At 42.9% G+C, this 26,997-nt stretch overlaps 1 protein-coding gene across 2 annotated transcripts in view; it reads right to left on the bottom strand.

Moving 5' to 3' along the window:
• The window catches only part of LOC144685455 (gelsolin-like), a 79,538-nt gene that overhangs the window by 27,559 nt on the left and 24,982 nt on the right, over window positions 1–26,997 (bottom strand). For both annotated transcript variants that reach the window (XM_078549974.1, XM_078549975.1), the window contains exons 2-10: window positions 22,136–22,337; window positions 18,812–18,966; window positions 17,124–17,285; window positions 14,999–15,148; window positions 13,656–13,745; window positions 10,426–10,558; window positions 6,601–6,689; window positions 5,927–6,142; window positions 3,945–4,078 (exon numbers count right to left, since the gene is read on the bottom strand). In XM_078549974.1, coding sequence (XP_078406100.1) covers window positions 3,945–4,078; window positions 5,927–6,142; window positions 6,601–6,689; window positions 10,426–10,558; window positions 13,656–13,745; window positions 14,999–15,148; window positions 17,124–17,285; window positions 18,812–18,966; window positions 22,136–22,328 — 1,322 coding nt within the window. In that variant the 5' untranslated portion in view covers window positions 22,329–22,337. The remainder of the gene's footprint in view (window positions 1–3,944; window positions 4,079–5,926; window positions 6,143–6,600; window positions 6,690–10,425; window positions 10,559–13,655; window positions 13,746–14,998; window positions 15,149–17,123; window positions 17,286–18,811; window positions 18,967–22,135; window positions 22,338–26,997) is intronic.

Raw genomic sequence — 26,997 nt, 5'->3', positions numbered from 1 at the left:
AGGTAGATAGATGCAGGGTCCCAGAGAATCCTCCAAACTCATCTAACTTATTTATTATAAAGGCAACTAACAGAGTCGTGAAAAAAAATCGATCACTTCAACAAAAGAGTACGTACATAAAAGCAGGACACTTTGGAGCAAGAGAAGGCCGAAGACTTATTTTAATGGCCTTTGCTAATGATTTAACAGCACCAATAAGTTTTAAAGAGACAAAGGCCTGAATATTGCTTGTGTCATTCACCCGGTGCACACACACACTCCCTGACTTTCACTGACCTGGGCAGTGGGGGGCTTTGTTTGAATTTGGCGCCCTCTACAGAGCATCTCTGACTAGCAAGCAGCAGGGAGGCTCTTAAAGCAACCAGGTCCTACCTAGAACCCAATGATTTGTTACTGTGCAGAAAACAAAATACAAGGTTGGGATATACATGCGGGATTAGGCGAGGTGAAAAAACAAAATTAAAAGAATTCCTCAAAAAATTCTGCAACATCTTCTGAGGGAATGAGACTGCACAATGTTTTGATGCTCGGTTGTGTATGAGCTGCACCATCGGGGCAGGAATAGTTCGTAGGCTTCACGTTAAACCCGTGCTATACCAGAGCGGATGGGGACAGCAACAGGGAAACAAACCCCCACACTCCCTGTTCTCTTAAAGTGAATCGAAGGAAAACTTAGCACTCGAGGGGTTGAAAGACTGCTGTTAAACTGCCTCTATTTTGCCTAGGTCTACCTCCAGGGGTTTTAAATGCCTGCTGGATCTTGAGAATTAATATAGTTTCAATTCAATGAGCAACCAAGAAGAAAATCAATATTAAAAATTCAAAGCATTCGCTTGGCAGCAGCATGTGCAGTACCCCCGCCACACTCACTGTCCCAGTCAAAGAGGAGGGGGCAGGAGTTGCTTCCCCTCACTCTCCCCTGCTCTCCACTCCCTCGTGGAAGGATGATTCACACTCAGGTACAATTCCATACTTGCAGGTGATCCCCGGAGCCTTGGACGAGTGACAATTCTTCCCAAGGTGAGCCCAGGCAAGCTGTGTTAGCAAGCAAATGTCAGCCCACTGCTAAATATCAACAGTCACGTCATAGGAACACCATCACCTCCAAGCCACACTTCACCCTGACTGGGCCAAGATTCTCAAATTCTCTACCCTTATACCATCCTGGCATCGCCTTCATCACAAGATGCTTTCAGGCAGTGAGTTCCAGACTCCCACCATCCTCGGTAAAAACATTCTCCTCAATTCCCTTCTTAGGCTACTACCTCTTACCTTAAATCTATGCCCCCTGGTTATTGACCTCCTTACAAATGGAAAAAGTGCCTTCCTATCCACCCTATGCCCCTCAATCGTATACACCTCTATCAGGTCCCCTCTCAACCTTCGTTGCTCCAAGGAAAACAACCCCAGCCTATTCAATCTTTCCTCAGCTCAGACCCTCCAGCCCAGGCAGCATCCTGGTAAATCTCCTCTGCACCCTCTCCAGTGCAATCACATCCTTCTTATAATGTGGCGATCAGAACTGCGCGCAGTACTCCAGTTGTGGCCTAACCAGCGTTTTAGTTCAGTTCCAGCATAACCTCCCTGCTCTTGTATTGTGCCTCAGCTAATAAAGGCAAGTATCCCACATGCCTTCTTAACCACCTTATCTACCTGGCCTGCTACCTTCAGGGATTGTGGATATGCACACCAAGGTCCCTCTGCTCTTCAGTACTACCCAGGGATCTACCATTCATTGTGTGATCCCTTGCTTTGTTAGCCCTCCACAAGTGCATTACTTCACATTTTGCAGAGTTGAATTCCATTTGCCACTGCCCTGCCCACCTGACCAGTCCACTGATACCCTCCTGCAGTTTACGGCTATCCTCCTCAGTCTTTACCACCCTATCAATTTTCATGTCATCCGCAAACTTCTTCATCATACCCCCTACATTTAAGTCCAAATCATTTATGTACACCACAAACAGCAAGGGCCCCAGCACCGAGCCCTGCGGAACCCCACTGGAAACAGACTTCCAGTCACAGAAACATCCCTCTACCATCACCCTCTGCTTCCTGCCTCTCAGCCAATTTTGGATCCAATGTGCTACTTTGCCTTGGATCCCATGGGCTCTTACTTTCTTGACCAGTCTGCCATGAGGGACTTTATCAAAAGCCTTGCTAAAGTCCATGTAGACCACATCAAATGCATTACCCTCATCAACACTCCTGGCTATCTCCTCAAAAAATTAAATCAAATTTGTCAAACGCGACCTTCCCTTAACAAATCCATGCTGACTATCCCTGATTAATCCATGCCTCTGAGTGCAGATATATTCTGTCCCAGAATTCTTTCTAGTAACTTCCCCACCACCGAGGTTAGACTGACTAGCCTGTAATTTCCTGGTCTATCCCTTCTTCCCTTTGTTTCGTTAGCAATCCTCTGGCACTTCACCTGTGGTTAGAGAGGATGTGAAAATTACTGCCAGGGCCCCTGATGTCTCTTCCCTTGCCTCCCTCGACAGCCTGGGATACATCTTATCTGGGCCTGTGGATTTAACTACTCTTAAGGCTACTAAACCCACTAGTACCTCCTCTCTCTCTCTATCTATGTTAATCTCCTCTAATATTTCACAGTCCTCCACCCTGATGTCTATACAGTCTGGGACAAACTTCCTAAGAGAGTGGTGGAGGCAGGTTCGATCGAGATATTCAAAAGGGAATTGGATTGCTATCTGAAAGGGAAGAAGGTACAGAGTTATGGGTGCGAGGCAGAGGAATGGGACTAGGTGGAATTCTCTTTTAGGGAGCCAGTGCAGCCTCGATGGGCCGAATGTCCTCCTCCTGCACTGTAAAGATACTGTGATACATGGACTGCAGTGGTTCAACAAATAAATTATTCAGGGCAGCTAGATACAAGCAATAAATGTAGTTGTGTCAGTGTCACCACATCCACAGAACAGAACATGCTTGAAAAGGTTAGCTCCTGCTAATTGTACAGCAATCGGCGTATTTAATTGCATTCAGGTAGTGAGCATTAACTGGGGATTCATCTGGGCTCTTACATTTAGGAGCAAACTGAAACTGTGGTTGTTGGATTTGGGAGCTGCATGTTTGTAACTTGTGCCTCCATAAAATGTGTAAAGATGACGCTCCAGTTCTACCCTTCACCACCTGATTACCTGGAGAAGAACGGCTTCTGCCCTACCCCAACATTCACAAGCATTTTTCAGCAAGGCTCACTGAATAACAATCAGCAAAGTCACTAACTTTCCCCTTCCAGGCTAAAGCAGTAAGCAAGAACCCATGAACTTTCTTTGAGATAATGCCTTTTGTTAATTGTATCAATTGAGGTTAAGTACATAGAGGTGGAGGGCATTGATTGGGTGGTTCCTTGAGCACATGTAAAGAGACACTCACTGAGAAAGGAATGGAGTGGAGCCAGGAGGTATCTACTTGTAATGTTTCACTGAATAAAATCTACTCCAAGTAAAAGGTGGGCTCTGGTTTCTTCCTTCACCAACCAGCAATCAGGAGTATATAACACCTTTCACATCCTTAAGGCACACCAAAGCTATTAGCAGCCGCTTCTGAAACTGAGTCATAGTCATGTTGGCGAACGCAGCAAGATCACACAAATAAAAGAGTGAAAGGAATTGTCGGCTCATTTATTTTTTTTTTCAATGGTGTTGGTTGACGGATGACGACTGGGAGAACTACCCACTACTTTTCAAACAATAAGATAGGATCTTGTACAACCAGTTGAGTTAGCCGAGGGCACAGCGGCTTAAACTCCTCACTTCAGCAGAGACCAAGAGCTCCACCTGGAATCTCCTTTTACCGTGTGCTGCAGTGAGCACTTACCCGTTGAGGCACAAGGGATGCCCTAGAGAAGTCTTTCTTTCTTTAAAAAAAAGTAACAAACGCAAATACGATATCTAAAATCAAGCTTTTCGACAGCCTACCAGTAATAGATGATGTTGCCCTGCCTTCCAGAAAAGTTGTACGTGTACTGAATAATGTAACAGTCTCCTCCGTAGAACTGGCCATGAGTGCTCGGGTCAACGGGCACTTTGTCACTGCCTTCAATGCGCCAGATCTGAAAGTTTCAATTTGGATTTATTGTTGGTACCATCAAGCAGACATTTTATCTTTTTTCTCCCCACCCACCTTCCCAAAGGCAGGGACACATGTTGGAAGCAGTTAAGGCCATCTTCCGGAGCATCGATCAACTGGCCATTTTTCCACATACAAGGAAGCACCATGAGGCTCAGTGTTCAGCATGGTTGGGGTTGGGGTTGGCGAGCACAGGATAGCTGTACATAGTGGCTGCTTCTCTCCCTGGCCCAGGAACACAAGAGGCACGTGAATCGACCCCTCAGCACCATCCTTGCTATGATCAGCTAACTTGAGCACAGGACAAGCACCAAATCCCTAATCTGTGGGACCAGTGCTGTGCTAGGCCAACAATGTTAATCTGAAACACTTCCCAGTCCCACTTGTCTATCCGACCTCATTTCCTGCCCACAGTGCAAACAGGCAACTTACTCCAAAGCACATACTGGACGACGAGACCAGTCAGGGATAGTGGATTCTTTTCCTCGTTTCTATGGCAGCAGTGGCCATTACCAAGAAGAAACTCAGCAAGACAAAAAGTCACATCCCATTATTCAGTGTTGCCATGTCACCAATCCCTTCCCTGTTCTCATTTGAATGAAATCCGTTTACATACATGGATCCAATTAAATTACAATAAAGTCTACAATTATAATGTCTTATACAGTGTATACTTCTTCCCCCTCTGCCCACCCCACCCCAAAAAAAGGGTTTGGTTTGAGAGGTAAAAATCTTAGATATCATTGTACAAATGTAAAACTCTGCCTAACGGGTACTTACCCATTAGCACTTATGCCATTGCCTGACCTTCATGATAAAATCTATTCTCTATTACACTGGGACACAGTATCTCGAGGGAATAATGGGGTCCTGTGGTGTGCACTTAAAGATATTTAGGCTCTAAATACACAAATCTAATTGTGAAAATGCAATATTTTGTTTTTGGAAATATCAGTAGAGTAACCTACGTGCAGTAATGGCGTCCAGGAAAATTGTGGGTTTAGGGCTAGGGCAGGACAGGGTGGTTTGCCTGGATAGGAAAGGGCAAATGAGTGGGGCTGGGGGTTTACAAATGGTGGGAAGCAGCAGAGGCATCTGAACAGATGGTCACAATCTTATTGAGAAAAATATCCACGAGCTCCTTCAACAGGTTACTGGGAGGTTGAGTGTGCAGGGGGTCAGGGAGAGGGCCGTAGAAAGAGACCTAGCAGTGGAAACAAACTGGAGGTCACTATTACTCTCCAGTGTCATCCAGGAGTGGTGTCAGCAGAGGAGGATGAAGCATAATGCTAGATGTAGTCCCAACAGGGCCAGATGATGGGTTTACTAAACTAGCTGTGCAGCTGACCTGCTCAAGTCTACACCCCTTGGACTGGAGTGGGAGCAAGGAGGAGAACCATTCACAGGGATGGGAGAGAATGAAGTTATTTTCTGGAGTCAAAATGGTGTTTAAAAAAGGTGTGGGAGGGGAGGGAAGAAGCTGGGTGTGAAAGTGCTTGAGCAAATTGGTAGCTGGAGAAGTAACTTAGTAAATGGAAAGTATAAATGGTTGAGTTTGGAAGGTCACACTCTCGTTCAGTTGTCATGGAACATGACTCCACATTACAGATGTTACACAAGTGCAATTGTTTAAAGTGACACTGATCATTCTGCCATGTAAATTGAACAACGTCTCCATTACACAACTGGGTACATGCCTACATCATGTGCTAGATCCTAGTTAAGGATGGGTTTCTATTGGAGAAACCAAACTGACTTTGCATCACAGTACAGCCTTCATCCTCAGTTAGTACCTCTCCAGGCCACCGTTAGTGACGTGTTAAGTGTTTACCATTTTCTCTCCAGATCCATCATCCACCATTCCGTGCTGGGCAGCCATGGCAGGAGAATCGTGCAAAGTTGCAGCATCAAAAGGCACTTTTTCAATTTTGGCAATCTGCCCGGAGATGTAGGCGGTTCCCATTCCCTCAGTCTGATACAGATCAACCCAATTCTTGAAGAATTGCTTGAACAGTGGAGTCTCTCCAGTCTCTGGCAGAATCTGAATCTAAAACATAACATTGGGAAAGTTTGTTACAACATCCCTGGATACAGCGCAATCTTCACACGTAATCTTCAAGCGTAAATTTTACACACACACACACTGAAAATGGCTAAATCAGTTTCCCTCAGTATACAAACAGCCAAGATGAAAATCTAATGGCTACAAACAACAAGACATCTCATTAAAATCGAATTCCTAACACCGGTGAAGCAAACACGCCACTCCATGGCGAGCCCTTTGGTCTGACGTGTGAACAGGTCAACCGCAGCATTTCTTTTAAGTAAATCCCAAATCGTTCCTTGGCAGCGAGCAACATCAGTCTCAACATTTCCCTTCACCCCACCACAGATATTCTCCGAGTTGGTTTTTAAACCAACGTTTTGAAAGCAGTCGGGCCCATAGCCTGAAGAGCTGAGGGAAGGTGCTGCTCATTCTGTACAAACACTCCAGCGCGGTCTTACCTGGGTGTGTTTGGGATATCCCATTTTTGTAATGAAGTCTTCAGCCGCTTTCAGGGCAGCTTTCCGCTCTTCTTGATTAGCTTTTTTACCTTGGCATTACACAAAAAAAAAATAAAGACAAAATTAAGGATGCCTTTCTACTCAACTATCGAGCTTTAGCAATAATTTACCAGATCAGGGGGACATTCGCTTGAGGCGAAAGGCCAAAATGTCCTCAGTGAAAAAAATATTTGATTCTCGAGATCAGTGGTTACATAGCTGGCCCACTAATCCAGGAACATGGACTCGTAATGCAGAGGATGTCTACAAACCTCAAAAAAATTGGAAAGAAACTGAGTGTGAAAATAAATAAAAGGTGACCATGAAGCTATTGAATTGCGTCAAAAATCCAGTTGGTTCTCAAATGCCCTTTAGGGGTGGGGGGAAACCTGCTGTCTCTGGCCTAGAGGTCAGATCGATGTGACTTCACACCCATATGGTTTACTCTTAGGTGAGCTACTCAGGCATATCAAATTGCTACTACAGTTCAAGAAGGCAGCTCATAACTACCTCCACAAGGTAATGAGGGTTAGATAATAAATGCTAGTGCACACCATGAAAGAATGATGCATTACCGTTAACAAGATACAAACAAACAGTCTCGCATACTTAATGACCCCCCTCAGTGGATTTACTGTGAGACACCATGCCATGGAACGTGCCACCAAAATGCAGAAGATGTGGGGAGGGAGGCAGAGGGCAAGAAAAGAGTGGGAGGTCCGCCAGGTTGGCTCCATGACGTGTTCTACCTCCAGGGAGCTTTTCCAACCAATCAGTCTAGAAATCAGATCAGCCGCCTGCTCCACAAAAAGGAGGGCGGCCAATGATGCTGATGAAGGCCTCAAGTGGACATAATCTTGCAGCCTGGTGGACCTTTAAAAGCTCCACCAAAACGTTTGTTTTGGAGGTCTTGGCGCACCTCAAAAGCCAAGGGCTCAATTTACTCGCCAAAGGTGAAATCTGGACAGCAGGGGCTGAAAATCGGACTCGACCCCAGTTTGGCCACAGGCAGGTTATCGCATGGTTGTGGCTGTGGGAGGCCCTGATGGAACCAATCTGAGCATCAGTGAGCAGGTTGCTGCCACCTGATATCACTGTCGACAACACCTTCCATTAATATGATTAATGTGCCATTGAAAAGGAAATTCTTCATCTTTCCTGAGCCTGTGGACACACTTGAACCTTTACCAAATCTATTCAGTCACCTGCTGCATTTCTACAATTCCTTCGCTATACGATTTCAGGTTTTCAGTACAACTTGAGATTGAATATTAAATATTTCAGTTAATTATCAAGTGAAGTTTGAGAATATGAAATCCAAACCAAGCAGCGAGGGGTTCAGTGCTAATGTAAACAGGGAGGAACCGTGGAGTGATCCTCATCATACCGTAAGCAGCTAACTAGTTGCCAAGCCTGCAGCATCTGTCTCAAACTGGCAAATAACAGCCATTGAATTTCAATAGATTGTGATTAAGTATAGTTTAATCCAAATTTAATAACTGAAATTTATCAAAAATAGCAGCTAAGGACATCCATTGTTCACCCAATTCTTGTACCATCTCAAAGTGGTACTTCCTAATGTAAAAGTTCGACGATTTTGGCAGCGCCACATGACACCTGATCATGCGAGTATATCTTCATAGATGCGTGTGTAAGTGTGTGCGCGCATTTGTTGGGGAAGTTACCCAACTGAGCAAATGTTATCCTAAACCGAGGCTTGTAGGTGGAAGTCATTGGCCAAAGTTCAAGTACGGAAACCCCGGCTAATTATCCACTCTCAATAGATGCAAATGTTGGTGTATATCGCAGTTATTATATCGCTGAGCTATTGGAAATTAATATATTTTTTTTGAACACTGAAATATGACGAAGCAATTAGCTATTCAATTTTTCAGACGTGTTCCACCATTTCCTGAGATCATGGATGAACACCGCTGAGCGCGCAGAATAGCCCACGACTCACGTTTGAAGCATAGTTACCGTCATGCTGTAGGAAATTCAAGGCAGGAACTCTAACGTTCTGAAATGCTACATCCGCCTCCAGAACGCTGTTTCGATCGCTCTCAGTGCTCAAAGCAAGCAGCGTAAATCTAAAACCATCATTCTGTGTGTTTGTAGCAAGATTTACATAATGCGTAACCAAAACGCAAACTGGTTGATTTGGTGCAACAATCTTTGTGGCCAAACCCCATTTCAATTTCCTTGCAGGGCTTCAACTTGGTTTTCCAACTGTTGTAGGAAGATCAGCATGGGAGGGAGGGTGGGCAGGAAAACATTGGTGTAGGACTGTGTCTAATTGAAACTATATTGCCAAACTCAAGAAAAAGGATATTGATTAAAAAAATGGAACACCAAGAGGTGGGATTTTAGTTTAAGATTCTTTGTGGCATATCTTTGATCCAGGGAAATGACCAGAGCTTGAGAGCTTTGATAGGAAAAATATAAGCAATCAATAGAACAGGCCTAATTCTCTTTACATTGTGCTCAAATCTAGAGCTGCAGTAGCAGCAAATGCAGACGGCTCTTGGATATTAGGATGTAGAGGGAACAACTGCACTTCTGCCTTTTAACGAAGAAGAATTCTCTGTGCAAATCCAGGGACATTGAAAATGGAGTTTGGCTGTCAGAGAAGATCTTACATCAAAGCAAACGGAACCTAAAAGTTAGGTTGGATGCTTATTCCAAGGTATAAAGCCAGTCTTTGCGATAGACAGGCTGCATTCCCAGAGTCCTGTATCCTTGTGAGGGAACTACGCATTTTTTTCACTTCATTGAGTCCGGAGGGAAGGGGGTGGGGGCAGGAAATAATCCAAAAATGAAGTTGCGCACAGGGCCCCACTAACTGTGAATCCACCACTGGACAGTCTCCAACCAAAAACTTATGGATTCAAGTACTGTTCCCCCTTCTATTTCTCCCTTTTCAAACACCAAGGAGGCTAATGCTGACACCTTTCAACTCATGCTGGACATGCATTTGTCACATGTCACAGGAGTATTTTCTGGCTTGGTAGCTTCTGAAGAATCACTTAAGAGCCTCCTCCCACCATACTTCATCTAACCCCATCAGCACATCAATGAGGTGTTGCAATAAGTGGCTTCCTATTTTTCATGCCATGTAAAGCCTCAGGATCCGGATCACTTTACTTTCACTTGAAGGCAAAACAAATCAACTAAACTTGGGTGAGCGCAACTGTGGTACAGATGATATACAAAGGATCAGGATTCTCGATGCAGCATTAGTAATACTGCGCAAGGCTTGAAATCGTCATTCCCTGCACACTCAGGCTATTGACACCCCCAATGCCGGAAGCCCCTTTACTGGACTTCTTCCCACATTTAAAAAAACTCTTTCATATCACAATAGTGCTAACTTGCTCCACAAAAGGAGAGTCCTCCCAGCCCGTGACACCACCAAAATTAGCCTAACCGACTCTACTCAGCCAGCACCTTCAAAAAGGTGCAAGTTAATCATGAATCTACAAATCTGCGCCAACATTGATTTCCATCCTTGGGCCTGTGAATCTGCTCAGCTGGTGCGAAGAGTTAGTCCATTCTTCACTGAGCCCTCACTGACTGTTCTAGGGTCACATTCCAATATAAATCTAAAAGATCGGGTTTTCACTTGCCAACTTGACATCCAAACGAACAACAGCGAAAGTGGGGACAATAGGACACAAAGGCAAATTTGATCTCTATTCTCCAAAATATTCTCCGGGGCAAACTGAAAAACAGGTTGAAAAATGCCCTCAATCTCTCATGACAACTGGCCAACTTGGCCCTTCTCACCTTTCCATACAAAGATCTGCCCATTGGATCCATTGTCCAGGATGAAGCTGTCTTCAGAGTCCAATATATTCTGTTTAAACGGATTCTCTGCAGACATCAGGCTTATCTGAACTTCACCAGTGGCATTCGTAACCTGAGGAGAAAGAGAAACAGCAAGAACAGCAAAAATCAGAGAGATTCATCAGCCATGTTCCATCCCATAAAAGAAGGAACTTTGCCTTTTTTTTGGGCAGAGACTCACTCAAAACTACATGGCTATAATAATTGTCATTAAATTCTTTTGCATGAGATGTGGGCATCACTGGCAAGGCCACCATTTGTTATCCATTCCTAATTACCCTTGAATTGACCTTGCCAAGTCATTTCAGAAGGCAGTTAAGAATCAACAACATTGCTGTGGGTCTGGAGTCACATGTAGGCCAGATCAGGCATGGTCGGCAGATTTCCTCCCCTAAAGGACATTAGGTGAATCAGATGGGATTTTTATGACAATTGATGGCACTTTCATGGTCGCCATTACTGAGACTAGCTTTATATTCCAGACTTATTGACTGAATTCAAATTCCACCAGCTGCCATGGTGGGATTTGAACCCATGTCCCCAGAGTATTAGCCTGGGTCTCAACTACTAGTCCAGCAACATTCCCACTACCCCAATGGTTCCCCAAATGAATTGATTCCATGGTTCCCAAAAATTGTGTGTTGTTATCCATGATAAACCTGGAGTTTACTCTCTCCTGGCTTTGTGTAGGAATAGAATCAAAGGAGATGTGTTTTACTCTAATGACTTTTCAGGAACTCCTTTTTACAAGTGATACAATAGTATGTTTCTATTACACAACCGGCTGCAGCATGCTGATGGTAAAAGTGGTCTCTATGAGGGCAGGAAGCTGCTGATCTATACAAGCAGACAGAGCTCAGGTGCCAGCTCCCAGAAGGAAAAAAAACAGCTGCACAGAGCATCCCAAGCAGGGATGGCTTATATTTGGGATGGAGGCTGGAAAATCACCAATGTGAGGCTGCAATGAAGACCGTTGCTGCGATGTAAAGTGTGTAGGAAGTTTTTTTCTCTCTCTCCTGAATGAAGTTCCTGATCTGGTGATTAGAAGGGAGGAAGCCAAAAACTGCAGCTGATTGCATCCATGTCCATTCCTGCAGCTGCCACTGTGCTGTCCTGTTACAGGCCCGGGGATCCCTTCAGCCTGATGCTCGCACTATAATCAATGTAATCATCCACAGGCCTCAATGTATAAGTGATTGGCATGGGTTTACACCCTACTGGCTATCCAACAACTCAAACAAAGCAGCAAATAGCAGGACCAAGTTCAGCTGCAAGTCCAAATAGTGCACAAAGAATAGCCACTCAGGTGAGATACTCAATAGCTGCCATCTTCTATCACTTCCTGGTAAAAGCTCTCTCCTTTGGAAGTAATGGGGAAGGGAGTTGGGTAGAAAATGAGGGAATGTTGAAGTTGCTCCAAAATAAGAAAACCACAATTATTAAATAATACATCAATAATAAAATATGATGGATTACTTCAGAAAATAGATCAGTGTGCCCTTCTCTAGCAAACCTGGACTTATTTCAGATAAATTGGTAACACTCAGCCAGCACAGAGGAGCCAGTACACTCTCTACCAAGCATCCTTTAAACTGAAAGACAATCTGCACAGTATCAAGCTTATTAAACAACACAATAGTGACTCCAGGACCAAAAACCTCTGGTGCACATCACCAAAACTGGGCAAACACTGACTCCATCATAATTCTGAACAGAATCTTACCAAAAAACCCTTCAAAAGTTTCGTTCAACATTCACCTGGCTCAATGTCCACGCGAAACCTGCACCTCAACCCCCCTATAAACCAAGATTAAATTAGAAAGTCTAGGTGAAAATTAAATGGGGAAAAATAAGGGATATATTATTTTGTAAATGGAGAAAAAAATCCACAGATGAAGCCACAAACACATTAGAAACAGTCTGACAGAAATATTGCATTAAAGGAGTTGGCGTACAGCCTCTCTGAGTAAACATTTCATGGGAAAGATCATAGTTGACCAGTGTAGGTAATGGTACCATAATTGGAAATTCTGGGATTGAGATTAAATCTGCTAGTACTGCAAGTGATTGCATTAAAAAATTGCAGTGAGAAAGGCACCTGACTCATTCAGAAGGTTTCTTGACAATAGGCTGCGACTTCAGTTATGATGCAGCCAAAATGCTGACCTTACTTCATGGTCACATGAACCCAACAGGTTTTCTATTCTCTTCTAAATTCATCATCGAGTGGTTTTATAAGTTCAATGCTCCACAGACCTGCCTCTATTCGGCTGGATGATCGTTTGTAATACTACGGCATCGATTCTGGTACCAATATCAGGTCCCTGCTGTTGGATAACATGCACCAGAGATCAGTATAATCAGTGCCCAAGCACCATATTAGATATCTCCCCTCCCCATTGCATCCGAATTAGCGCTAATCCCGTGCCACCAAGACATGTAAAGAAAGTCAAAATTCTACTAATTAAAGAATGAATCAAAGCTGCTCAAATATTAACCCTCAATAATTCTGGAAATCTTTTGTAATCCTAAGAGCTGACCATGTACACAGATTAGTAAAGGGAGCATTCCGAAGGTCATATTATTCAGTTTGAATGTTGACCAGATCCCTGCTGACTCAGTCAGAGGATGTACCCTGTGCAATGGTGCAAGTGGGTCAAAGATTCTGTTTCATGCCTTGAGTTAATAGTGGGTGATGAACATGAGATAGGAGTAGAAGATCAAAACCTGTTGAACCTACAGCCCACATTCTAGATTCCCCAGCCAGGGGAAACCACTTTCCAATGACTATCCTGTCAGGCCCCCATAGAATCTTCTGCATTTCATTTAGACCACCCCTCATTCTTCTAAATTCCAGAGACTATAGGCCCAATTTACTCAGCCTCTCATCCCAGGGACCAATTTAGTGAACCTCAGCTGTACCACCTCTGATGCAAGTATATTTGTCCTTTGAGACACCAAAACCGAGCACTATATTCCAGGTGTAGTCTCACCGAAGAAAGCCCCATACAACTGTAACAAGACTTCTTTATTCCTGTACCCCAATCTCCTTACAATAAAAAACATGCCATTTGCCTTCCTAAGATGAGGGTGAACAGCTAAGATTGACTAAAGTTTATTTGCCATATCCCATTTCTAAAAGCTTGTTCGTGAACAGTTGTGCTCAGTACCTTGTACAATTTAGCCAGTTTCCTGTTGGATACATCAACTTTTATGTCGTCATCAGTTCCTTCTGGCAGATCCGGTTTTGGTCCAAGAACCTAAAAACGAGGCAGCAACACAGTCAATAGCCAGCCACCAACCCTATAAAACACAGCTACAACTGAATTCAAATAACTTCTCTACACTGCTCTAGTTAAGGATTCTTTCCTCATCCTTCCAACACAAGCTCCTTCAGTCAACAAGGGAAGTTGTTCCAACTGCCTCATTCAGCACAGCTGCTCCCTTGGAAGGCCTTGGTCTTGAAAGGCATTTTGTTGGCTCACCCAATGGCATGTTGCATAACCAAAATGGCACTAAGCATCATGCACCTGATTATTAGTACGAATTGCTGTTCTCAGCTAAAGTAGTGGTGTTCAATAGGCCTCAAACACAACAGAGTTGGAAGGAGGCTGGGTGGAAAGAGGGACCAACAGACAAGGGGAATGATAATCAGCATCATCAGCTTCTGATCTCTAATCGAGTGATAGCTGCTGGAAATGGATATGCATCAAGGATAATACTGTACCTGGCTGTGATGCCCCAACTTCAGATGGGCCACCGACACCTGGCTCCTCACCCAAAATGGCTCTTTATGGTGAGGAACTGGAGGTATCAGTGTAACTACACTCAACACCTTCAGGAGGGGAAGAGACATAATGGATTGCACTTTTTCTGAAGGAGGTTGTGACCCTTCATCAGATGTTCAGCTACAAATCATAGCATACTCTCAGGACATAATACAATTTTTTTTCACAAATAGTCAGGACTGTAGTCAAATGCAATCAAAATTCTTAGACTAACCTGTATTAAACTTACCAAATAGAGCCAACCATATGATGTTACAAATGCCCCTTAATGAGGGGTGGGTTATACGAATGGACAACTTACCCCTGGGCTTCCATCAACGTCGCTGGGTCAAAATCCTGGAACTCCCTAACAGCACTGTGGGTGCACCTACACCAAATGGACTGCAGCGGTTCAAGAAGGCAGCTCACCACCACCTTCTCAAGGGTAACTGGGGATGAGCAATAAATGCTGGCCCAGCCAGCAAAGCCCACATCCCGCTCGTGAATAAAAAGAGAAATCGGAATCAAGATGAACAATAGAGCCCCTACACCCAGATTTCCTCCCCACCCCCACCCCGGTAACATGAAATCTCACCCATTGGATTCATGGGATCAAATTTCCAGTCTTCCAACTCTTGAGGCAACATCTTTTGGTCCTTCAACAAACTGCATCCAAATGGCTCAAGGAAATCCAATTTTGTTATTCACCTTTTCTAATAATTAATTTGTAACTGCCCCTGCCTCACCTCCAGCAGTTTTTCAGACTCCCTTCCTTCTTCCATCACACGCAGAGTGGCACGGCCACTTCTCTCGTTGTCACGGATACCCTTGGCTATGTATGTGGCCTTTAGCCGCTCAAATCTATTGCACTTGGAGCCACACCACTGAAAGATTTCCTGAAACAGAAGACAGGGGAGAGAGTGTATGATCACAAGCCCAGCTGAAGTTTTAAGATGTTACCTTTTCAAAACCTCATTCTTTAAAAATACTTATCCTTTCATTCATTACCCAACAACAAATAATTACAGCCTGCATGCTATTTTCTTCCCCCCATTGTAAACTGTATTCACTGCAACAGAGCAGCGCTATTTACCAACAAAAATTCTGGGTCTGTGCCCTAATTTATCCTTTTGTTTCTAAGGAGAGGGTGGAAGGTGCTACGAAAGTATAATAATTTTCATAATATTTTTCTGGTTTGTTGTAAAGTAGGTTTATGGGTGAGTGTAAATGGTCCCGTGTGATTTAATTACATTTGGAGTCAGGTAGACTGCAAGCTTGAAATTATCAAAAGAAGCTAGGTGTAGAAATGTACTTGAAATGCTAATGAGCAAACATGGATACTGTCTTAGCATGTAATTTGTGAAGGGAATTTGCATTTTTAGGTAAGTGAAGGGATTGTTTGGATTTCAAAGGGATGTTACTATATTTACAACTAGCCAGATGAGCAAGGCTTTTTCCCCCCCCAAAGGTTACTGACAATATTGGCAACATAAAAGTTTTATATTAGGGGAAAGGTACAGTTCCAAAAACATATGGAACAATGGAATTTACATGTTAAAGAGAGAGAAACATATATAAATCAGAATGAAAGGCTATGTGGTGGGGCCCATGTAAGATCGAATAGGAGTGTGAGAAACAGCCTTGAAGAAGCCTCCAGCCATTTGTGCATAAGTCTGTTGTGTCCAGTAACTAAAGTTGAAGGAAGCCATTTGGAATTCCACTGTCAAGTCGGTACTGTGTTAACTAGCTGGATTTTAAAATCCAAAATCTATTTTGGACTGTTGCCTTAAAGGGGGGGGGTGTAACTGGGAGTCAGGTTAATTAGGAATTTTAGGAGTCGTTGTAATATTAAGTAATTGTAGTCTTATGTATGTGCTTGAAATATTTTCATATTGTTAATAAATATTTTAATTAAATTAAATTTAAAAAATCTCTTCTGAATTCAGTGCGTGCATCTCAAATACAAATTACAAAACCGTTGTGATAGTGTGACCAAGTTTCCCTTGTGGATTTGGTCTGCCTGGCATACATCTGCATATCATAACAAAGATAATATTAATGTCCTGCCTGAAGTAAGTGTCGGCCTGGAATTTTATTCCATTCAAGTATGAAAACTGCCACAATGATTTGAATACTCAGTGGAACAGCTGGCTTTTCAATGGCAGTGGGAATGGAGGCAGAAAGATGCATTAAAAAAGTGTCTTCTTCCTTATTGCATGCCTGACCAGCTGTTCAATAACACAGAATAGGCTGGAGAAACTGCAGAGTAATCTCCTTGCATAACATTCAATGTTCACCTACTTTATTTTTCTTTCATGGGAAACGGGCATCGCTAGCAGGGCCAGCATTTGTTTCCCATCCCTGATTGCCCTTTGAGGGCAGTTAAGAGTCAAACATATTACTGTGGGTCTGGAGTCACATGTAGGCCAGAGCAGGTTAAGGACAGCAGATTTCCTTCCCCAAAGGACATGAATGAAACAGATGGGTTTTTATGACAATCACATGGTCACTATTTCTTTTATTCCAGACTTTGATTAATTATTTAATTGAATTTAAATTCCACCAGCTGCAATGGAAGGGCCTGAACTCATGTCCCCAGAGCATTAGCCTGGGCCTCTGGATGACTAGCCCAGTGACAGTACCACTACACCACCTTACCTCCCTAGAAAATACCACATAATTCCTTTTAAGTTGACATTTGTTAAACATCACAATACTTAAACAGTTGGTGTTCACATTCTAGTTGCAGATTACCTAGTGATTTGTAACCATCATGCCACCCTACTATTAACAAAATATGCAATGTCTGGCTTGGTAACAAACCTATGTTGGTGATTTAAAGCGAAACCTTTTAAATGGTTTAGGACTCACATTTCCCAGGTCAACGATGAAACAGTCCCCCGTGTTGAAGCTATCCCAAGACAAGGGGACTTCCAATGCCCGCACCACTCTGCGGCCCTTCAGATGGAGCAACCGTTGCACAGTTACCTCATTGGGCACCACATGGGAGAAACCTGATGCCACCCCTCCAGCCTGCAGTGAAACATTAAAAAAAAACGTGCAAGAACATTCAAGCAAGCCGCTGACATGTTTAAATGGCTAAAGCATTTGAAATCATTCCTTTTAACACTTGTGAACCCATTGTCCTCAACAGTTTCAAATGCCACCATCAGGGTTGACTTGGGTCTCCAATCTAAAGGATTCCAGTTAGTGGGTAGCAAAACTTCTGAAATGTATGTTCATTGGGCAACTTCCTGCCAGTTTTTTGTGTGGCAAAGTAGCCCTTTGCTTCAGTGACAGGGATAAACTAACGAGACCAATGCTACTCCTAATGGCCACTATAGCAGATGTTTACAAAGAACACCATTTCTTAACACAGCGGCTATCTTTGTAGAGTTTAGAGGGCTCACCCCCAGCTGATGGCTGCAGCCACAATTTATTTTGACCAGAAAGCTTTAGAGAATTTGCAGTCCAATTTGAAAAATATTTACTGACCCCCCTCTCACACTTGTAAACAATTGACCAAAGAGTGGCAAAGATGTGGACACACTCACCCACCATTCCTTCAATCCAGATAGACCTACTCTTCACAATAACTTTTACTCACTCATTCCCCTTTGGGTAAAGGTAAAATTTCTTAGTTTTACAAAAAAGATGAAGTTTTTTTATCTCCACTCAAGTTGCATCTCCTCGTGCTGCACACATGGTCTATATGAGACCGAATTTGCAAAATGCTCAGAGACGTCCAACCACGTCTCCCTGAAGGCATTTGAGTTTCTCACCACAAAGTGAGAGGTGGGGGAATTCCTGAAGCATCTTTGATGCTGTTCAGCCTCTCCATGCCCACCTTCCGAGGGAAATGGGCTGTGCCGACGTGGAGCAAGGCCATAAGCTGTTTCTTGGTTCTCTGGCACAATTAATTCCCTTTCCTTTGTTTCACAATGTTCCAGTTAGCGAAGAAGAAACAACGTCATGTTTATGAAAGGAAAATCAACAGAGTGCCTCGTATCATGCACTTTCCCCAGTCACCTTCCCGGTCAACCCCTCTTTAACATGGGCGTTAAGTCATCATTTTGGTAGCTGGCCCACAACAGCAGAGGATTTACCCATCACCGGTTCTTGACCGCATTAGACTGATCCCTCTGGTGTGGGACGAACACTGCCCTATCCAGAACCTTATCATCTGTGACTAGCCTTCACCTCCAACAGCTCCAGATGGGAAATCTCACCCTGCACTGCTAATGTGCTTAAAATACACTTGGCTCCAACCATTGTGCTGAATTGTTTGGGTATTTATATTGATTTAGCTAGTGCTCCCCTGGCTTGTTGCTTCTTACATTATAAACATTTTATTTTGAAATCCTCAAACGCTCCAATAAACTGTTAAGGACAAGTAACAAAAGTGGTCAACAATTTCAGAGATTTGTCAAGACTGCATTTGAAGCGGGGTGTTGATTTAAGGAACTATGCTCCCAAAGCCAAAAGGCAGAACACGGACCTCATTCACTGGCAAGTGTAGAATCAAGTTACTGTCTCTTAAATTACTGACAATTTTTTACCTTGTATTTGATGCCAGACTTGAAGTTGCCCAGAAAGATATTGGACTCATGGCCCTGCACCTCTCTGTACTGGACAGGCTTTCCATCAAGATAATCATCCAACTGCACAGTGAATATGGCTGCAGCCCCCTTCTCATCCTGCGAACACGAATCACCTGCACATCAAAAAGAGAAACAAAATTATTAGGACAGAAAATGCACCACACACCAGCCAGAATGTTCCCACTAGCAACAGCAAGAAACAGATGCCCCCATTTTTCCTGTTCATAATTTATGCAAAATGGCTATTGGCGTGAAAACAATGAACAAGTTTGCAGGACTCACTTTGCTCAAATATTACCGAGATTGCAACTTGGTGAACAAGAATGAAGAATAGTTAACGATAAGAATAATGATCCTTTCGAGCTCGTCAGTGAGCCATTTAAACACTGCACTTTTCAAAAGTGACAAGTCACTGCAACAGAGTTGTGATATGGGACATGCTCCTGTGGAATCAGATTCTATTGCAGCTTTCAAAGGGGAACTGGATACATTCCCGAAAAGAAAACATTTGCAGGGCCGTGCAGAAAAGGGCAGGGAAGTGGGACGAATGGGAATGTACTTGTTAATTAGATTGTACTTTCAAACCTCTGGCACAGGCGCAATGGACAAACGTCCTCTTTTGGTGCCACATGATCTATTATTCTAAGTCCTGGGGCATTATGAAGTGCTTTTGCTAGAGCTGAATGGTTCCAAAAATGCAATTGAGACAGGTAAACATTGGAGTACATTACAAAAGTAGTGACCACCATCAACAAACCAGAATACAGGTAAGAAAACTGTACAGCACATAGAAGCAACATACATAATCAAATAGCAGTTGTCCAAAAAAAAAACCTGCTTCAAGAGAGGAATGTTAAGAATGTAGTAAAGATATTAGGAATGAGAATAGCATGATTAAGGAAATTAACATAAACATTCTATATTTGAAGAGGTGGAGACAGAATGTATTGCTGGAAGCAATTTCCATTGGTCTAATCACCAGGTTTTTAAACCGCAAAACTGGGACATAGTTGGAACAGCAGTGAATCCCAGATTACAAAATAAAAGCAAGCTACCATGGAGCTGTCTGGATGGGAGAGGTTGGAAGGCATGTCGTATGAAAAGGTTGATATGTGGCAGAGGCACACCCATGTATAAAGTGCAGGAGGAATATCAGGAACAATTCTAGGATTAAATGTTTTTGGGGAGGGGTGGGTGGTGGAAAATGAAGATACTACATGCTTCAAGAGAGGATGGGAGCAACACGCCACTTCATTTAGTGCACCAAGTACATCCAGAGTATTCAGATATTCTACACTTGGCACAACATCGTTAGACCAATGGGTCAACTTGCAATAGTTACACCCATAAGCATAACAGCACGTAATGACACGAAATGCCCACAAGCAAGGGCACTTAGTCACAAACTACCACTTGCTCTCTTAACAGAGCAGGAAACAATCACACACACTAGAAGAGCATCGCTGTCCCCACTTGACGTGCTTGCAATTCCCAGCACAGGTATACACGTTGTAGGGAGGGTGAGAAATAACGACTGATATTAAGAATCACCAAGGTGAGGAATGTGCAAGTGGTGATGGATGAAGCCCGATGTAGATTGGAGGTCCTTGGAGCACTCCACTTAGTGTGAGGTTGTTAATCTTAGCAAGTCTACTTTGAAATGGTGGCCAGTATGAAAATAGGTCACGCCACTCAAGTCCTTGTACAGGGCAATGGAAGGTGTCCATAAACCTGGCCCTCAGGAGTTATGAAAGCTAAAGGCACTGAATGCTCCCAATGATTTAACAGAACCTTTGGGTATCAAATCCAAGATACAGCTGCAGTCAACCTCAACCTACTTGAAGAATAACAATGGAGAAAGATTTAAAGCTTCATAAATGCCCACGGTTCTATGCTGTGACAGTCAGACGACACAGTAGATGTTTTTAAGCAATGAAGTATTTGTCACCTTACACAGGGACAGTTGGTTTGACATTCATGTCAGTGGCTTTTATTGATCATCACTTTAGGGGAGAGTAATCATACTTGAAAGCATTAAAACCACACCAGCCTCAGACAGAAAATCCCCTAATACTGTTATAAGCACATCAGGATTAGTCGAATATACATCTGGAAGGCATTCTGGGTCCCCTGCAGTTTACCACTTGATCAATTCACCAATGAGGCTGATTCTAGAGCACATGTACAACCAGCACAGAATCTCTCATAACAAAAGACAAAAACATGAGCAAAACACTATCACATGCACATCACTGCACTAGTGAAAAAAAGTAATTCCCTTCTATTGTTTTCTCCAGTCTGTGATTCATCCATTGTGCAGAAATAAACACATCAATTGTCCAAAAAATGACCAACCAAAAAGTGTCTGACTCCCGAGATGTCCCACACTGATGCTGTAAGGCCTTTGTGACATTCAAGGTCAGGGCAGAGGTGGCCTTCATTACCACAAGTAGTGCACTGCATCTGGCCAACTGCTCCTGCACACTTAACCATCAGATCTGGATGAAAATGCAAACGCTGGAAATAGACAACAGTCAGCATCCGAAAAAGGAAATCTTTCGTCAAGATATTTATTCCCAGCCTATCTCCCTTCTCCAAATGTTGATTGATCTTTCGCTCATTTCCAGACTGACTGTTGTTTTTAGTACAATAGCTGGTGGTCTTTGAGGGCGAGAGTATGTAGAATAAGCTGTGCTCTGGAACACAGAAGAGTTAGACATTCAGCCCCTTAGGTCTGCTCCTCTGGTCTCCAAGGATTCTGTTGCTGTTTAGAGATTTCTGTATGTTAAGCGTCAGAAATGTTTTCACACAAGAAATGATTAACATGTTAAAATTTCTGTGCCTTGTATTTAATGTGCTGATTAATACATTTGCTTCAAATGCCTGTGCAAGGTATTTTAACAAAGTTGCATTTAAAATGTTGAATTTAGAATCAATTTTGATGCAATGCATTAGCCAGTGCGCTAAAAATAGCACTAAAAACAGCTGGGATTTTGCCCATGAATTACCAGTAACTCTCAGAGCTAAGTCGATGAGTTTATTTATAGTTAAATTCAGATTTTGGAGTTACAAAATCCTGCAACTGGTTTAATTTCTTGACTAGTCTCGACTGGAATTCCAGCAGCTGTGTTATCCAATATAACAAACCTTACACAGCAGGCTTTCAAATCAGTTGCATTTGGCAACTTCACTGACTGACATTTCTAAAGAGTGAAGCGTTGACTTTAATATAAATATAGCAACAGAACGTGAACAGTAAAAGCTTCAAAAGTAAGCACTCACCCAGCCAGAAATGCAGATCATACTGCAGGTTTCCAGACCGCTGTTTAATGGTGCGCATTACAAGATAGGCATCTCCGGTGAAGAAGTCTCCGTAAAGGTTTCTGGGCACAGCGACGAGATCCAACTTTTCCACCCTCCAGATCTGTAGACCAGGCTCCTTTCCGGCATTTTCAAACTCAGGATGGTAAACCATTGTGGGAGCCTGAAAAGGAATCAGTCAGCAGTGTAAAAACAGAGACCTTTCCTTCTTTTAAACTGAAGGGCTAAAGGTAAAAACGAAATCAAAATCCAGGCCAAATTCCAGTCTCTGCTGCACAATTACAGTAGACCCTGTAGGCAATGAAAGGGATCATTCGCAATAGTAAGCTTTTTAAAGAATAATTTTCAATGTAGGCATTACTGGCCAGGTTATATATACTGCCTAATCCTCATTCCTTTTAAGACAGTGATGAGGCTTCATCTTGCAGTCTGTTCGCTGATGAATGATAGGTAGAGAATCATAGGATTTTCACTCTACAAACAGCAAAGGAACATCATATACCCATAAAGTAATCCCATTCACCATAGCTGAGTTTTGTACTGATGATGATTTTTAATATCACACAAAACACATGGATGAGGCATTTTAATCAAGATTTTTTACACAGCTACTTACACGTTAGTAAATTTATGGACTCCACACTTGCAGAAAATTTTGTCATGTGAATCTGGGTTCCAATAACCACACCATGCTGAAATTGAATACAGAACTAGAAATTCGGTTTTTATTTCATTCCCAGATTACTGCAAATATGGGTTTCTCATTTTATTAATTCCCCCTTCCCCTATTGTTCTATGTAGTAGAATTATTTTTGTACTTAAAATTTTGTCCAGACCATATTTACAGTCACAACGTCACAAAATTATCCTTACAGAATTTTTTTTTAAAATGCAGACAGAAAACAACGTTGTAATTTGGTTCTTTAGATCAGAACACACAAAAGATCTTAGCTTCTGTTGTTGGTAACATTTGTAGGAACGCCGTAACTTTTCACACAAACAAGACAAAGATTTGCACGTAAAAGATCCTTTGTTCTTGGCAGAAAAATCATGTTTAAAAAGTGTACTGCCTTCAAACGTTCGTAACCTTTTGTCAGATGTTCAAGGAAGGAGCCTGCCCTGCTGTACAGAGATTCAAACCACCACGCCAGAATCAGAGACAATGGGGCCAAACCCCGTTAAAACATTCCAGGCATCCTGGAAAATTCCAAATCTCTGGCTCAAGCCAAGCCTTTTCCACTTCAGCCAATAATAAACTGCAAGGGTTGAAGGGTGAAGCGTTGGCTTAGTGGAAAACACTCATGTACAGAGATAAGTCAACCTTCTTAGATATGCACCCTTTGTGTACATTCACCAACCAGCGTAAAAGGCAGACTTGAGGAATAGGATGAAAACGTAGGCCAAACACAAACAGATGCCTTTGGTTCAGTCTACCAGCCCTTCTGTTCCCAAATACTTTTGCGTTACGATAAATTTGCAATAATTCGTAATTTTGGTTACATTTGGTGGGAGACTGCTCGTTATTCTATTATTATTATTCTATATTATTCTAATACGTCCAAGCTGACTTCATTGTCCTCTGTGGGTCAAACATGTAAACATGCCTCAGCATCACCTATGAAACGATTAAGAAAGAAGCACGCACAATTCCGTTTTAGTGGTTTTACATCAACTTTTAGTACAAAATAATCAATACAGGCATCAATAAAAGAAATAACTTGCATTTATATAGCACCTTTCACAACCACAGGATGCCTCAAAGTGCTTTACAGCCAATGGAGTACTTTAAGTGTGGTCCCTGCCATACTGCAGGAAACGGAGCAGCCAATTTGCACACTGCAAGTTCCCACGAACAACAATATGATAATCAGATAACACGATTTTGAGGTGTTGATTGAGGGATAAGTATTGACCAGGACACAACCCAGAACGAAAGAGACAAAAAAAGGGTTAAAAACAATGGGAAATGAGAGTCTGAACTGGGCAGGGATAACTCCTCTGCTCTTCTTCAAAATAGCGCCATGGGACCTTTTACATCTAAGAGGGAAGACGGGGTCTTGATTTAACACTTAATCTGAAAGACGGCATCTCCGACAGTGCAGTACTCCACTGGAGGGTTAGCCCCGATTTTGTGTGCTCGAGACCTCAGAATGAGACTTCTGTCTCAGAGAAAAGAGCTCAACTCTTATCAGCACATACTTATCAGCACAAGAGGTTTTCACCCTCTTAGTGCCAGCAATAAATCTAACAATTAATTAAGGTATTTAACCAGGAGGAAATTTAATATTCTATTTTTTTTTAAAATGGGCTCTTTGCTAGATTAGAGAAGGCACAACTAAGACTCTCTTCAAATACAAGGTGAAAGACTACAGGCAAGGTCAAGCAATGGACAAAGAGTCCAATTCTCCATCACTAAGTATTATGCATGTGCATTTTTAGGGGTGGGGCGGGGCGGGGGTGCTGGGGGGAAGGGGATTGTTTAATTTGCATGCATCTAGGTGAGGAATGTTAAGTAAAAGAGAAAATAAAACACTCTCCACTCTGTTTTAGCTGTCTGCGTACATCCCAAGGTGTATACAAAGTAATCTCTACAACATCCATCTCAGAAAACCAGAGAGTGCTAAATGTCACTTTCCCATTTCCATATCAAGCTATGACCTATTTGGACAAAACTAGGGATGCCAACCCTCCAGGATTGGCCTGGAGTCTCAGAGACTGAAGATCAATCTCCAGGACGTGGTTGTGCGCAACCCGAGAGAAAAATCATCAGGACGTGACAAAAAAAGACTTTTGTCCTTTTCTTCAAACATTTCTCTTTACCAGATATAAAAATTGATAGTGGAAAATAAAGCCCATTTGGCTGACAGTCAAGCATCATGCAATTGGGTAATGAGTCTTTTTGCTTTCCAACTGGCGTAGGAAGGCAGTGCATTGCAAGTTGGTCAACTAATGGCTGGGGCATGGGGGCAAGTCATGTGAGGGAACTTCCAGGAACACAAAGGTGTACAAGATTATGAGGGGCATGGACAGGGTGGATGGGGAGCAGCTGTTCCCCTTAGTTGAAGGGTCAGTCACAAGGACATAAGTTCAAGGTGAGGGTCAGGAGGTTTAGGGGGGGATGTGAGGAAAAACTTTTTTTTTTTACCCAGAGGGTGGTGACGATCTGGAATGCGCTGCCTGGGAGGCTGGTGGAGGCGGGTTGCCTCACATCCTTTAAAAAGTACCTGGATGAGCACTTGGCACGTCATAACATTCAAGACTATGGGCCAAGTGCTGGCAAATGGGATTAGGTAGGTAGGTCAGGTGTTTCTCACGTGTTGGTGCAGACTCGATGGGCCGAAGGGCCTCTTCTGCACTGTGAGATTCTGTGAATACATTTAATCACAGTTTGCAACCCTAACCCTAATTTAGTACCAAATTTGGTCACTTTTACATTGTGGATTAACAGCTGCATTCAGGCAACATAAGAATAAAGGGTTTTGATTAAGTTTGAAGAAAGGGGGTCCATTGGGCAAGGCATATATAGCATCCCTGGGGTATTCCATTAAGGAGTCAAAGTAACAAATACTACCCAAATACACAGTCATTGGGTAGCACTTTCATAATTGGCAAACAAGGACAAGCTATTTTAAAAGCTCAAACACATGAAGGTTTGTTGCTTAAATACTTTAAAAAAAATTAGCCATTTCTGCCCACAGCATTAATTATATCCTTCCGCTCATATTGGGAGGTGTCGATAAAGATTTGGATTTCAAAAAGTTACACAAACAACACGACAAGTTTCAGCTTGGCACATTCCTTTGAGCAGGAGACAGGCCCCCTCCAGCCTGGCTTCCAGTCTGTTAACAGTGCAGGTGGCACATATGGGCGTGTCCTATGTTTTAAAGTATGTGTCTAATCTCGCTCATTCTCTGGTCTTCCTACACCTTTTATGACCCTGGAGCAGACAATGAAAATCTATGGGAGTTAGGCACCAGTGAGCTGTCCCTGGGAGCCAGCTGGTTCCAAAGGGCAGGGCTTGATTGTCAAATAATATTTCCCAAGGTGTAGCTTAACATTTACACCATAAATGCAGATAGAAGAGGGGGGGGTGCGGGGGGGGAGGGGAAAGTTCACAAAATAGAACAAATATTATTTGCTACAATATTGGATTGCCCCAATTAAGAGGATTCCTTCTCAAGTGGAGTCTCAGGTGTGTGTGGTAGCTATTAAGTATAACTGCAATGTAATTCTCAGTTCTCAGTACTAAACTTATACATGCTCAGTTACAGCTGAATGCAGAGTGGCAGAGAAAGCTGTCAACCACCGACATCTGCTCCTTTTACTGGAAGGTGGTTGCAGAGTAAAGAGGCTGCACTGTACTCTCTCATTGTCTGGCTGTGAACTCAAAACCCATGGTGGACGATCAGAGTGACTGGTGTCAAGGTGGCAACCACAGATTTGATCGCCTTCCCAATCCTCTTCATCCTGAAGATATTCTGGCCTCATCATAACCAATGATCCCCGATTCATAATTAAATTCTGGCTCAATAGGCAAGGTACAAGGAAAAGGCAAGATCATTTGTTAACTTGCATGCTCAAGGCTACTTATTGTAGCCAAGAGTGGCTGGAAGAATTGAGGGAAGACTTCTCCAAGTATGCCACAGTGCCATTCTCTGATTGAAGTATCATTGCCATTCAATGGGTACCATGGCTAAGGGGGAAAGGGTGGCTTTCATTCCACACTAAGAAATATTACATTGCAGAGTCTCCGGGTTGCTATTTTATCAGGAACGTTTCCTGTCCATCCTAAATGATAATTAGTGGAGTGCAAATATTGCCAT

The sequence above is a fragment of the Cetorhinus maximus genome, chromosome 10 (genome assembly GCF_964194155.1).
Source record: "Cetorhinus maximus chromosome 10, sCetMax3.hap1.1, whole genome shotgun sequence".
Classification (NCBI taxonomy): Eukaryota; Metazoa; Chordata; class Chondrichthyes; order Lamniformes; family Cetorhinidae; genus Cetorhinus; species Cetorhinus maximus.
This window is presented reverse-complemented; position numbering and strand designations above follow the sequence as displayed.